Below are 14,986 nucleotides of genomic sequence, written 5' to 3'. Positions count from 1 at the left end.
ATACCCCCTGTTCTTCCATGATGTGGAGTAAATACACACCTGCGCGGGGCCGGCCACCCTCGTGCCCCGACGCCATGTTGCCGTCCACGTCCTCGGTGACGCTGATGACCGGCAGCGGCTGCGACCCCAACTCCTGCAACAACATCATTTGTATTGTCAATAACACTTAAAATGATAGATTGCAACAAAGAATGAAGGAAAATGAAATAACATTGTAGATATAGAAACGGAAAATAAAGGAAAGGATGAGAAAAGGGAAGGAGAAAAATAAAAAAAATTAATAAAGAAGTTAGAAATACTGCACGAACAAGGTAAACAACGATGTGTAAAGGAAGGAAGGAAATAATCAAATAATGAAAAAAGTAAAAAGAGAAAACAGAAAAGGGAAGGAAAAGAACATTTCAGAGGAACGAGATGACAAGGAAAAGATGTAAATAGGGACACAAAAATGAAGAAGGAACAAGAAAATAAAATACAGAAGGAAGCAAGCCAACTAATGTTACAAGAGAAAATATGACTTTGGAAAACGTATTTTGTGTCTTTCACGTGTTAAATTTTATGTTACCTTGTTAACATGTTTCGGCCTGCTATTGGTCATCATCAGAATTGGTTGTTGCTGATCTTGGCGCCTTTTGTTTCGTTTCCTGTGGGGGTATGTTTGTGTAGTGTAAAGTGGAGTCAAAGAGTGTGTGTGTTCTGAAATTGAGTTGTGTGTTGAGAATTTCATTTGGATGTGTTTTTGTGTGTCTGTATATTTCGTATTGTTCTAGTGTGTTTAGTTTCTGGCTTTCTGGTTGTATGTATAGAATTTCCATGTCTGTATTGATGTCTCCGTATGCGTGGTTAGCATTTGTGATGTTTTCTGCATATGTGGAAGTGTTTTGTAATTTTGTTATGGCTGTGATGTGTTCTATGTAACATGTTTGAAATGATCTGCCTCTCTGTCCTACGTTGTTGGTGTTAGAATTGAGTTTGTATACGCCTGTGTAGTTGTATTTATTTGTGTTGTTTGTGTGTTGAGATGTTTTTGTAGAGTATTATTTGTTCTGTACGCGATGTTGTAATTTAATTTCTTGAATGAGGTTGCAATCTTGTGCGTGTTTTTGTTTTCGTACCTTATTCTCAACACACAACTCAATTTCGGAACACACACACTCTTTGACTCCACATTACATTACACAAACACACCTCCACAGGAAACAAAACAAAAGGCGCCAAGACCAGCAACAACCAGTTCTGATGATGGCCAATAGCAGGCCGAAATATGTTAACAAGGTAACATAAAATTTAACACGTGAGACACAAAATACGTTTTCGAAAGTGATATAGTGCTAAAAGTTGTGTAATCAAGATGTATAATGAAGAAAATAAGAGACAAAAATAAAAGCAAAAGAGGGGAAAACAAAAAAAAGAGAAACACGGACGAAAGAAACAAATAATTTAGAAAGAAAGAAAGAAAGAAAGAAAGAAAGAAAGAAAGAAAGAAAGAAAGAAAGAAAGAAAGAAAGAAATAAAGAAAGAAAGAAAGAATATAGTAAATGAAGATATAAAGGGCACAAGGGAAGAAACGAAGAAGAAAAAGAAACGGGGAAAAATACAGAAAGCGAAGGAAAAGGACTGAAAAAAATATATAGATGGAAATTAAGAAAGGAGAAAGGAAATAGGCTGGTATGTTGACAACATTTTTAAGGCGCACTGACACCGGCGCATCAATGTTATCAATACAGTTATGATAATTTAATTTTGCTTGAGGCCGAACGTTGTGTGTTTTAGTCTTATCTATTACATTCTTGATTACCTACTACTTTTATTTCAATATGGAATGGATTCGACAAAGTACAGTTACTTTAATAGAAACGTACCGAGATCGACCGGTTTTATGGGATATTACGTGTGAGGACTATAACAATAGGAACAAGAAACAGGATTCATGGCAAGAAATTTCAAAAGCGTTAAATATCAAAACAGTTGAGGTAAAAAAAATGAAGATTGTAACGACAAAGTTTTATCGTGAATTAAAAAGGGAAACGCAGAAACCATCAGGAAGTGTAGCTAAAGAAGTTCATTCCTTAAAATGAAAAGCACAATACGTTCCTTTCTCTGCACCCTGAACTCACGGTCAGATAAATTCTGACAACAATGTTGACTTGGTTCAAACACCTTGCTGTAGAAAAATGTTCTAGAAATATTCATTGCAAACATTCATGCGATTTCTTGTCAACAACGATACGCCTGCGTATATGCGCCTTAAGATAAACATGAAAGGGAAAGAAACAATCGAACAAGAATCCAATTAAAGAGTTACAAATTATTCAATCTAAACCACAACACTCGTATTCCACAGAAAAGTACATCTGAAAAGATTCATCAGAGCGCATGGCAAGCAACATCACGTCTTACACAGACGGCAAAGAAACATCATGTCTTACACACATAACTGTTCTAAAATGCGATTCTTATGTTGCTCCTTAGCTTGGGATTTTCTGCCTATAAATTGCGTGCATACGAGCGCAATACTTCTAACCCAAAACTGACAAGTCTGAATATGTGAAGCAAGAATCTATAAGTAACAATTCAACTGAAATCGGTTTATTAATTCTCGATAGAATCCATGCGCAAGAATAATCTACTGTATATACCCAAATAGGAAGAACAATATCAAAAAAGACACTATATGAAACCAACAATGAATAAAACAAATGCAGAGACAAACATTCGATTGAAAGCTGATAATTAGAAGCCAAAGAATTTGTTCTGATTACACATCGAAAGCTACGGCACTATAAATGAGTTCTAGCCGACATAAGATGAATTTAAAGTGGACGAAAAAGAGGAAAAAAAATTAAGCAGGGATGAAAAAGCCATTAAATATGAATACAGAAAGCAGAGGAAAGAGAGACCAAGAAGCCTACAAAATGATACAAACAGAATGCAATGTAAAATATGTCGCATGCAATATAAGTCTGATTAGTGAACTATGTTACTAGTCAGCAATGTATGAAATGGAGGTGGAAAAACTGGCCACCCTACCTCATTATCTCCTGGCTTAACTTAACTACCTCAAGAACGATGCCTTATTGGTGTCACTTATTATCAGAGGACGGATTTTTAGGCAAATTAATAATTTCTGCGTGTAAATAAATGACTGCAACTAAGATTAAAATTCGGAACAATAAGCCAAAAATTTATATTCATTCATTTATAGTGTTCTGCCAAAGGGCAGGTCTTTTACTGCAAACCTAGCATTCTCCAGTCTTTCCTATTTTTTGCATTCCTCTTAGTCTCCGCATATCCATATATCTTAATGGCGTTTATCATCTGATATCTTATGATGAAGGATCGGTGGAACGGAGAAAAATTCTCTCCGGCACCGGGATTTGAACCCGGGTTTTTAGCTCTACGTGCTGACGCTCCACCGATCCTTCATCATATGATAACGCATGGAAATATCATATGTACTTCGGTGCATCGGTATAATCTGATATCTTATTCTGCCCCGAACTCTTCTTCCGTTCACCATTCCTTCCAGTGCATCCTTCAGTAGGCAGTTTCTTCTCGGTCAGTGTCTCAACCAATTCCTTTTCCTCTTCCTGATCAGTTTCAGCATTGTTCTTTCTTCACCCACTCTTTTCAACACAGCTTCATTTCTTATTCTGTCTGTCCATTTCACACGCTCCATTCTTCTCCATATCCACATTTAAAGTGCTTCAGTCGCTTCTCTTCACTTCGTCGTAATGTTCATGTTTCTGCTCCATACAATGCCATACTTCACACAAAGCACTTCACTAGTATCTTTCTTAGTTCTTAGGTCCGCAGATGATGCTCCTTTTTCTATTAAAAGCTTTCTTTGCCATTGCTATTTTCCTTTTGACTTCCTGGTAGCAGCTCATGTTACTGCGTATGTTTATGTATAGGCTTACAATAATTCTATTTCATATAAAAAGACATATTTTACTACTATTTATGTAAATAGGCCTACATATTTTTAATAATTTCGCTATACATAAGTATGCGTAAAATGTTGTTGTTTCTTTTATATCCGTATTTTTTTAAATTAAATATAAAAAGTTAATTCCCAATACATAAATTACAATAGGCCTAATCACAATGTTCACGAGGTAGTAAATTAAAGAAAAATTAGTTCACTCAAAGACCCTAAAGCAGAAACTATAAAAGAAAAAACAAATTCTAAAGTGCATTTTAAAAAATGGATTTACATCTATGAGTAAACCTGTCCCAGTTTTGGAAGGTCGGGACTCTAGTGAAATTGAAAATTTGTGTATCACCGATATTCCATTGCTATAATATGCGAAGACTATCTTCTTGTGACGTAGAGAGGGCCTTCTCCAGATATCATGCATTGTTTCGTAATAACCAAAATCGATGTGATTAGGAAAACATAGAGAAAATATTCAAAATCCACTACAGAAATTAATTATTTTCACCCATCGATGTCTCGTCATAATGTTGGTCAGCAATAGTAGGATTTACTCACATATAAAATTATGTCGGATTATGTAGTGTTATATCAAAATATTTTTAAATTTTTAACAAATAATTTTCTATTTAGTACGTAAAAAATAAACATTTTAAAGTTTTAGCATCTAAAAATCCTTTTTCTGCCTATGAGGTTCCAACTAGTTTTCGGACTGCTGACTAAATATACAAAACATAACAATACAATTCATGCTGGATATAGTTAAACATTAAATTTATAATTAAAACTTAAAGCATTGTTGTAAAAATCACATTATAATATCGCATCAGTTGTGCAACAAACCACTTCGTTGCCCATTCCTAATTTAAGAGCTGACTTTCAGTCTTCAAATTTCAGCACTGTATACAGAAACAAAAGCAGAATACACAACGAATTCCTATTTAAGACACGAGAGTGGATTATATCAGTACCGACATAGGACAGAAGCGCATAGGAAAACTCTGAAAGAAAGTTAATGTTTAAAAGTATATTCAGCGAAAGAAGTAAAAATGAATGTTCGTTTCTAGAATTAAGTTAAAAAAATGTTCACTTGTTTTAAATACCCAACAGTCACGTCACAAGTAGTCGTATCTAAAATGTACGGAGTCTAAACGAGGTAGAAAAATGATAATATGATAAATAATATGCGCGTATTTAGATAGATTATTATTGAAAACATCAAACCAACAATTTTGGTAGGCCTCAAGATCCTGAAGTTTGAAAAGCAGAATATTTTGAATAAGAAATATACACTATTATAATAGAAATAATAAAATATAGGATCAGCATTTTGAATTAACATAAAATATTTAGTGTTTGTACATAAACCTAGACAGTTATTTTTTAATAATGTACACGCATTTAAAACAAGAGGTACCTAATTTAAATTTACTTCACAAGGTTGGATATCCTCCTGAGTCCTGAGAGTATAGTACACTATAACATACTTCATACATGATTATGATATAAGATTATGTGCAGAGACCTGAAGTATAGTATAATATACGTGCATTTGTGCCCTAACTGTAACCTGCAGAATTTTTTCAGAATTTTTCCCCATGCCAGTCACTTTTTTTAAGTATAGAATTATATTGAACTTCAAAAATAAAACATCAAATGTCTCAGGACTCAGGAGGATATACTTTGATCTTAATGTGAAGACAAAAGAGTGAGAGCAAAACGATGCCTATTCTCCTCGAATTTGTTGTTGTTGTTCTTGTTCTTGTTGTTGTGGTGGTGGTGGTGGTGGTGGTGGTGGTGGTGGTGGTGGTGGTGGTGGTGGTGGTAGTATTTTATTTGACAACGCTTTCAACTCTAGAGATACCGTATTTCAGAATCTAAATTCAACGTGGGAAAAAAAATGGACGATAAATATTGCCTGAAAAACTCTGTAGGAACATGACTATTTTACAAACCGTAAATTTATAATAGGTATACGGGACGCACAGCAAGTGAATTTGTTACGAAAGTCTAAATTTACGTGAGTGACTCCAACAAGAGGAATATCTTTTTGCTCTGAATTTGTTTTTCTTTTCGCCAAAAAATGAAACCTTGTGAATTTTATATACACAATATTTTCACGAGCAATAAAACCTCTTCTGAATTATCAAACACTGCTTTCCTCCTCTACTGAACGACAGTGCACAACTAATTAAAAGTAAATCTTTCGTGACTCAAATGCTCTCAAACTTAATACATGAAAAAAAAAAGTTTCAATATAAAGTAATAAAACAAATAAATTATGAGGAAACCATTTATATCTAAAAGGACAATACAAAAGTACAATACATTGCTCATTTTCTGCATATCTTGTGCACTTAATATCAGATGGCATATTTTAAATTCTTTTTCCACTTTCTCATTATACGAGGCATCAAGAGAAAGTATTGTGCACTGCAAAATATATATTTAGAAATTTTGACGGAAATTCGCATTTCGAGCACGTCTAATACCTACTGGAAAAGTGGTTTTGGCCACCTGTCCTCCTGTGGAAAGCGATTTCTCTTAAACTATTGCACGGATTTTGTTCACATTCAGCATCTAAGAATCAATTTGTCCGGGAATATGTAAGTGAAATATAATAATTTTTACTAAAAAAAAAAAGTAATAGCTGTTTAATTATATGAAATGAGAAGTACAAAATGCTGATTTGCTCGAAAGTGGTTTTAACGATATTTAGACCTATTCAGACCTGTTTCTTACACAGGACGGAAAAATAATTATTACAATATATGTGCCGTTTCAGCCATTTTATATAAATTTGGCCAAATTCATCACATTCCGGTATATCTGCTTAAATCTTACAATGTATGGTGATAACGAAAAGTTCCTGAAGGTAAATCCTACCACGAGTATGTAGTAGAAGATGATACAAATCGTTTTAATTTAAGAATGGGAGGCCACCGGCATAGCTCAGTCCCTAAGGCGCTTAGCTGCCGATCCAGAGTTGCGCTCGGGAGCGGGTTCGATTCCCGCTTAGGCTGATTGCCCGGTTGGTTTATTCCGAGGTTTTCTCCAACCGTACGGCGAATGTCAGGTAATCTATGGCGAATCCTCGGTCTCATCTCGCTATCACTAATTTCATCGACGCTATATAATCGAGTAGTTGATACAGTTCGTTAAATAACCAACTAAAAAAAACTAGGACATGAAATTAGAATTTAATACGAACGAAAGTAACAAACAATACCTGCAATTGTATCCACTGGAAGTTTGTAATTAAGAGTAAATTTCTGAGAGTCCTATTCAACTAGATTAAATCACGAATGGGAGCAGTACTTTCACTAATTAAAGTTCGCTATAAAAATGTAATTGAAATTCGATTATTTATTATCGATCCATTTATTAGCGGTATGAGTGTAGAAATCAGGAACCTCCTCGTCAAGGACGTATAGCCCGACTGTCAGTAGAAGCCGTACCACGGCCTCAATCGCATTAAAAAACAATACACGTCACAGGCGCTCCGAGACGCTATTCGTGGCAGCGTCATCTGGCGAGGAGAATTGGTGTGTTTTGTTGCATCAGTAACTGCCATTCTCTGCACCACTACGAAATTACCAAGCACTGTCTCATGTTTACTAGAAGTGTTCATAAAAAACCTAACAGTGATAATACTGCACTACAAAACTTTTCGTGAATTACTCATCATAATTACACATGTCATAATACCTATACTTAAGATTTTTCTGGGGATCATTTTGAGTTAATAAGTTCCTATGTGTAGTACATGGATTTGACTGTCCAAAATGAAGATTTTTTTTATAAGTTCTACAGCATCCATATGTAGGCCTAATTATCATCTTCTGGTTCTACAATCTGTTTCTGGTGTTTACTGCTCCGACGATTTTCCTACATTCATCTCTCTTCGGCGCCCTCTCTTTCCATCCCCTGACACCCGCAGATTTACTGTTCTCCAACCAGGAGATCAACCGTGAAAGGAATGTGCTTACTATTGCGTCGTCTATTGGAACGAAGTAGATAAATAATATTACTGTTATAACGTCAGTTTAAAAACCATGCGCTCTCCTGCATATGTGATTTCCTGTATGAAGAGATTAAAAGACCAGGAGATTAACTGTGATCTAATTTTGTAACTAGGGTAGTATCAATATGTCTGTATCAATGTTATGGTTTGTGCTGTGAGAGCTAGCCAATAGAGATAAGAGTATCCACGTGTGTAACCGTATGACATCTTATGACATCAACATTCATTCACAGCATCATTCCCCTTCCCTACATTCCCTGGAGACTTTCTCGTGGTTGGAGCACAGTAAGTCCTTTCTCAATCTCTTTCAATCATTTTAGTAGGGGGTCGTCGAGCTCTTCTGGTTCCATACGCGTAGGTGAAGGTTAGGGTTTTGCAAGGCTAATTTCCTTTCTCATAATGTGTCACAACCATCTAACTGTTCTTGCTTTCACTTCATTTATAATCTTAGGTATATAATCGAAGATATAATTTATGGTTGTAGTTTGTAATTTAAGGGGGGGAGGGAACAATTTTATTTCACAGGTCATAAGAGAATAACTCGTACATTATACCATGTACTTTATTATTTAGTAGAGTTTCCACTTCTTATGCAAAATTATGTTTATATCAGGTTAAATGTTGTTGCTTCTAGTCTCAATCCACCTAGCCGCGTACGTGTGAATGGCGCCAGCTGATCAACTGATTAGGCTTATAGTGCACGCATATGATCTGGGCGGATCAGCTGAACGTGGTGCACTGCCATATCTGATACGATTACGTTTGATAAGGTTGCGTAGGCGAAAAGATTGTCGTGATTGTCAATTGGCGCTAATGTCACTACTTGCGACAGTCGGAGTGCGGGATATGCAGTTTCTTACGTCAGTGATGTGAATAATAAACGGTAACGGTTTCCCTTTTTGCTTCTGTCGGTCACCAAAATTCAGTCCATATTCAGGAGCCTGATTCACAATAATCCATCTCTCAAAACAGAAAATAATAACGTAAGTAATTTCCATCTAACCTCTTACTAAAACGACTTTAGAAATAAGCCAAGTCCCGGTAAAACTTCATGAATCACCTTGTAAGTATGATTTTTACAGTTCCTTTTTTTTTTTTTTTGGGCCTAGTAACCTCTGAAGTACCTCCTACCTTATACACTAGACATGCACATTCAGTAACATGGGGACAACATGATGTTTGCTCTATTTAAGACAACACAGAACGTAACAGTGACAACAGCCAAACATATATGCTCCAAGCGGGATTCGAACTCACTTCCCAGGCCTCCACGTAAGTCATAGCTTTATCTTGTACACCAAAACCGGCCTGTTTATTTTACTTCAAGTAATATGAGTGATTTTCACTTCAATAAATACGTAGTGGAAGAGATTCAGACCAAATCGCAGGCGGTGCTTCACGGACTTCAATAAATATTATCAGAGGTATGGCAGAAGCCTGCGAATAGTGTATACGGTCACAAGGGAACTAGCCAACAGGATTTGATCCCTATAGAAATACATCTGTATGGTGTGGTGTGGTGTGGTGTTTGTCACTAATGCCTACCCACTTCACTTGCGTGATTCGGGTCCCGCACACTGCGGATAGATGGCAGGACTGTAATCCATTTTCAAATTGCACACCACTTCGGCGGGCCACGTTATGCATGATGTGTAGCCTATCTGTGAGGAGTTATGTCGTATACTAGGGTGAATGTATGTTAAGTGTTCATGTAAGTGTAGTGTAGGTAATGGGTGAGGATGATGGTGAGGAAGGGAGAATAGAAATAAGTTAAGGGACATGATGGGACCGATAAGCTAATTACTATTAATGACAATTAAAATTTATTACATGTGCCGTCTATGCTTATCCTTATTTAACAAATATATTGGTTATACAATATTTTGTTACATAATATATCTATTTTAACGTTTTCGGCTCTATGGAGCCATCATCAGAAAGAAGTAAGCCCATATGTATGGTGTGAGTACACTATATGTTGCCGTACAAGTAAACTCAATTAATGTTAAAATTAAAATGACATGTTTCTATGTAAAATCAATAATTGTATGGCAAAAATTACATTATAAATACAAAGCGGCTCATGGGCCGTAATAGAGTGTTGCAATTGCTGATGATAAAATTAACTAAAATACTTTAAAATTGTTAAGATCAGAATTAATAGTATGAGTTGCTTTCTGCCTCCAGTAAACTCAAGAACACATCCGCTACATTCATCATACTGTTGCCCCAGCTCCTACCAAATATGGAAATCTACATAACCATAAAACTGGACGACTATTAATTCTGATCTTAACAATTTTAAAGTATTTTAGTTAATTTTATCATCAGCAATTGCAACACTCTATTACGGCCCATGAGCCGCTTTGTATTTATAATGTAATTTTTGCCATACAATTATTGATTTTACATAGAAACATGTAATTTTAATTTTAGTATTAATTGAGTTCACTTGTACGGCAACATACAGTGTACTCACACATACATATGGGCTTACTTCTTTCTGATGATGGCTCCATAGAGCCGAAAACGTTAAAATAGATAAGTTATATTATGTAACAAAATATTGTATAACCAATATATTTGTTAAATAAGGATAAGCATAGACGGCACATGTAATAAATTTTAATTGTCATTAATAGAAATAAGTTAAATCTGACAATTGTTCAGGCTACTGGCAACTTTTCCATAGCACCTCGTTTTAACTTATTTCAGAAACTAATTTTATAAGAAGATTGCTCTTTATGAAAACTATAAGGCCTCTTTTAGAGCATTAAGGACCACCCTTATATATATATATATATATATATATATATATATATATATATACACACCTGTACAAATTTATCCATGATTATGTCATATATGGGGAGTAGAAGGCTATTAAAATTTGAAACTTAAGAAGTGTAAAGATCTTTCATTTTTAGAGATGCGATGTCAGAAGTTTTACGTTTTTTAAATACGTTATCACTTGCACTGCAGCAACCACCCCTTTCTATTCAGAACTTAGCAATGAAAAAAGAAGTCCCCAAGACCTCGTTTCTCTGCGTTTGTTACCTTGAAATCCGTATGTCTAAACAACAATATGTTCAATCTTGCCATGAACTGTGCTCGATGGATCGCACCTGGCATATTATCCAGTATGTCAGTATGGCAGAACCTGCATGAAATTGAACATCGCACAGCATACTCTAATGCTCTGATCGCTCCAATTTTTAGCACATGTCCGTTTTTAATGGTGTACTACTAGATAAGAGAGTGGGCGGTGGGAATTTTCGAACTTTTTTTTCAGGTCACATAAGGACCATCCTAATACATACATACATACATACATACATACATACATACATACATACATACATACATACATACATACATACATACATACATACATACATAATTATTTTAACGGTATTTCCTATCTATTGCATCTGAGAAAGGGAGCATTAAACATATTTTTTTTTGCAATACTTGATATGTAAGTTGATTATTTTAACATATATTTGGCAGTGAAAGTAACATTTACAATTCATTTCTTAATTGCCATTATAACAATTCTTGAACAGGTCTGAAGTACTTACAGTACGAGTTGGCAATGACGTAGAATTTATAAATATAATTTCCATTTATTATTACTTTTTACATTTTTATTTCAAGTATTGCAAAAAGTTACTCACTAACCGCCAACTGTGACTTATCTGATCTCGAATGCTTGGAAAACGAGGCTCTATTTCCCAAACTGCATTCTTGACCAGATAAGTCTCACTTACAGTTCTCGGTAGTAATATACTATTTATTAATCATCTAAAACATTCTCCTGTATAGATGTTACTTTCACAATTTATCGGGACGCCAATAACGAACCTTCCTGACAGCCTACGTCATGCATTAGCGAAGTAATGGAACATGAATGAGTGTTTGGACACGAAGATGAATATCGGAGAGAAATGAAGACGACTTAGCAATCATAAAGTGTCTGTCAACAGCCACCTAGATGCTTGAGACGAAATCGTAGCCGTGATATATCATCGCTTCACCATGAATTATAGATCGCTGGCAGCGTCGTGCTTGCTGTTGTCACAGCAGCCACCTGCCGGGATGACTGATGATGTCACATACTCGACGTGTAGGCCTATTATACTCCGGGTGTCACACGAGCGTCTCAAAGAACTGTGCTGCATGGAATTTTCTTCAATGGTACGGTATTCGTTACTGTCAACAACAGAAGTAACTGATGCAAAGAGAGGAAAGTTGTAATGAAGGAAAACTAAATAAGTCTTCGATATTTAGGCATAGTATAAGAGGTCTCGGGACCTACGCGAACTTCTAACTTATTGTCTGCTTTTCACACTACTGGATATGCTTTTCACTGAAGTTACTTATATGATAGAAAGCCCAGAAGAGGACGCCACCTATTCTAACACAATACGGGAAGCGGGTTAATCGCTAACCATTTAGTCCACGAAGTTCAATAAAGTTACACCACTCCATAATCATCTGTGGACGCACTATCTCTGTTAATGGAACTTGAACTCTAGACTTAAGTCACTTCTGAGTCTAAATTTCAATCACGAATAGAGATGACTAGTGACAAAGAGCATGTAAAGAAAAGAATACAGAGTGCCCAACGAGTGTCTCTAATGTCTATAATGTGTTTTTTTTTTCCTTTCAATAAACGTAATTTGTAGGGTTCTTTCCATTGATGTATGAATCGCTTTTGTTGTTGACGCACTAGTCATTTGCCCAGCTGACTGATACTAGTGGGTACCATTATATAACACATTGAGTATTGGATAGTCAAACAAGTCCCTTATGAAACACTATATTTTTTCATATTTTTTAGAATTGATATTGAAATTGAACCTAATGTCTTCCCTTAGAAATTGAGAACCGATATTTATTATGTACACCTGCCTCGAAGTTTGTAACAGATTCATCACATACAAACATTATCCGAACACAATGTAAGCGCAGTTCTATGAACAGGAAAATCAGTAATTAAAAATAATAGTTTTCAATGACAAATGGCTTCATCCATACCTGAATTTATTTCATACGTGAGTAAAGTGTATGCAGCAACTGGCTGCAGCTTGAAAGTGGCGAGAGGTCACTACTGTGGTTTCGAACCTTACGCATGGTACGTAAAATCGGCCACCATCATGTGTTCAGCTGTTGTTTTAGATAAATGCTAAAGTAGAGTTGGATCCACATCAAAGGCAACATCCTCACATACTGATATATATGTATCCTGCATTTATAATTTTTTTCATGTTTTATTTTATTTCTATGGCATACGCAACGATAATTTTGTACTGTCTATTGGGGCTTAGACCTGTTATAGACAAATATCTCGTTAGTGTTCGTGCAAAATGTCGTATGCCAATAAATGCAAACAATTTTTTACCCTTCTAGACATGCATTATTTTAGTGCTTAGGGGAGAGTTGAGTAGTATCGGACATCGGGTAATATCGGACAGTGAGTTTCTTTCATCTACCACCAGATGATAGTACCTGAATGACATGGTTACGTTTCTGTGATGTCGCATACAGAAAGGTAACCATGTCATTCAGGTACTACCATCTGGTGGTAGATGAAAGAAACGCACTGTCCGATACTACCCAACTCTCCCCTACATATAAATGCAAAATATCACAAAATGTGTTTTTATGATAATATTTCACGTTTCAAAGTAATTGATCTGAAACCAACAAAAATATTTAGTTTTTTCCCTCTTTCCTGAAAAATTGGTAATTTTAACATACGACATTTTGCACGAACACCAACGACATATATATATATATATATATATATATATATATACATATATATATATATACACACACACACACATTACATATTATACTGCGATACGTATCTGGTAAGTGCATCATAACATAATCGAGGAAAGAGTTTTTTTTTCGGTTTCCGAGATTGTGTTAAGCACTTAACGCATGTGTATTGCATACTATTTTTCGCACGATGTAGTCTATATTATTATATTTAATGATTTCAATTTATAGCATACATAAACTGAAAATATGGACTGTACATATGCCTGCCGAGGTCATGGCTTTCGGAATTGACTTGGTTCATGGTGGTCTTCAAATGTGTTCTTTTTCTGTAGGAACGCTGACATAGAAAAAAAATATATATATATATATATATATATATATATATATATATATATATAATTTTACTTGCCGCACGCATTTACTTAGAATACGCTTCTATTTACAACACTCTTGTTACCATAGTAACCATTCGAATGCTGTATGATTAACTTAGACATTAAAAGAGCAACAGTAAGTAAAACACACTGCACAATCGTGCAAAATAGTAATAGCCTATGCGTTACAAGAGCGGTATGTTGAAGTTTTCATGTTCGAGGAAAAGTTTGAAAAAGCGAAACATAGTTGAGCTTTTTTAATTTCCGAGAACTGAAAGAAAACATACCGCTCGTGTATCGTACATTATTTTGTGCGAAGATCGTTTATTACATACCTGAAAGAGGAATTTCTAATTAGTTGCAATGAAATCTCCATCTTGGTTTCTGTTCAATGACAGCAATTTTGGAAAACAAAAATATTTATCTTCAACATTGTTGCTTTAAAATGTTTTCTGTGTTTACTATACTCCAGCAGGCCGTGATATATGTCTGTCTTCCCCCCCCCCCCAGTCTATAAATGCGAACTTAAAACAAACGGCTTCCTTAATGTTACATGCATCACGAAATGCAATAACTTTAGTGGAGTTGTAGAGTTTACTTAATTTTTGCAAATATTTAAAAACAATAATTAACAGTGCAATTTAGGTGAAATTGCAGTGGTAAGTTTCCAATTTATAATTATTACTATATTGAACGTCTCTAAAAATAATATGTTAAAAGCCTAAAGCAGTAAAATCTATATGTCACTTAAGCGGTAAGAAGAGGGAAATTGTTATGTGTGTTCGGTTGGGAATACTGAATGTGGAATTTTAACCTTACCGCGGGTTGGTTTTGTGCGGAAACCAAGCAAATACGCAC

At 35.3% G+C, this 14,986-nt stretch overlaps 1 protein-coding gene across 2 annotated transcripts in view; it reads right to left on the bottom strand.

The window, feature by feature from the left end:
* Nucleotides 1-14,986, bottom strand: part of SNF4Agamma (SNF4/AMP-activated protein kinase gamma subunit) — a 1,170,361-nt gene that overhangs the window by 575,063 nt on the left and 580,312 nt on the right. For both annotated transcript variants that reach the window (XM_069834748.1, XM_069834749.1), the window contains one exon: nucleotides 40-133. In XM_069834748.1, the coding sequence (XP_069690849.1) occupies nucleotides 40-133 (94 nt within the window). The remainder of the gene's footprint in view (nucleotides 1-39; nucleotides 134-14,986) is intronic.

This window comes from Periplaneta americana, chromosome 9, assembly GCF_040183065.1.
Source record: "Periplaneta americana isolate PAMFEO1 chromosome 9, P.americana_PAMFEO1_priV1, whole genome shotgun sequence".
Classification (NCBI taxonomy): domain Eukaryota; kingdom Metazoa; phylum Arthropoda; class Insecta; order Blattodea; family Blattidae; genus Periplaneta; species Periplaneta americana.
Note: the sequence above shows the minus strand (reverse complement) of the source record. Positions and strands in the feature narration are given on the sequence as shown.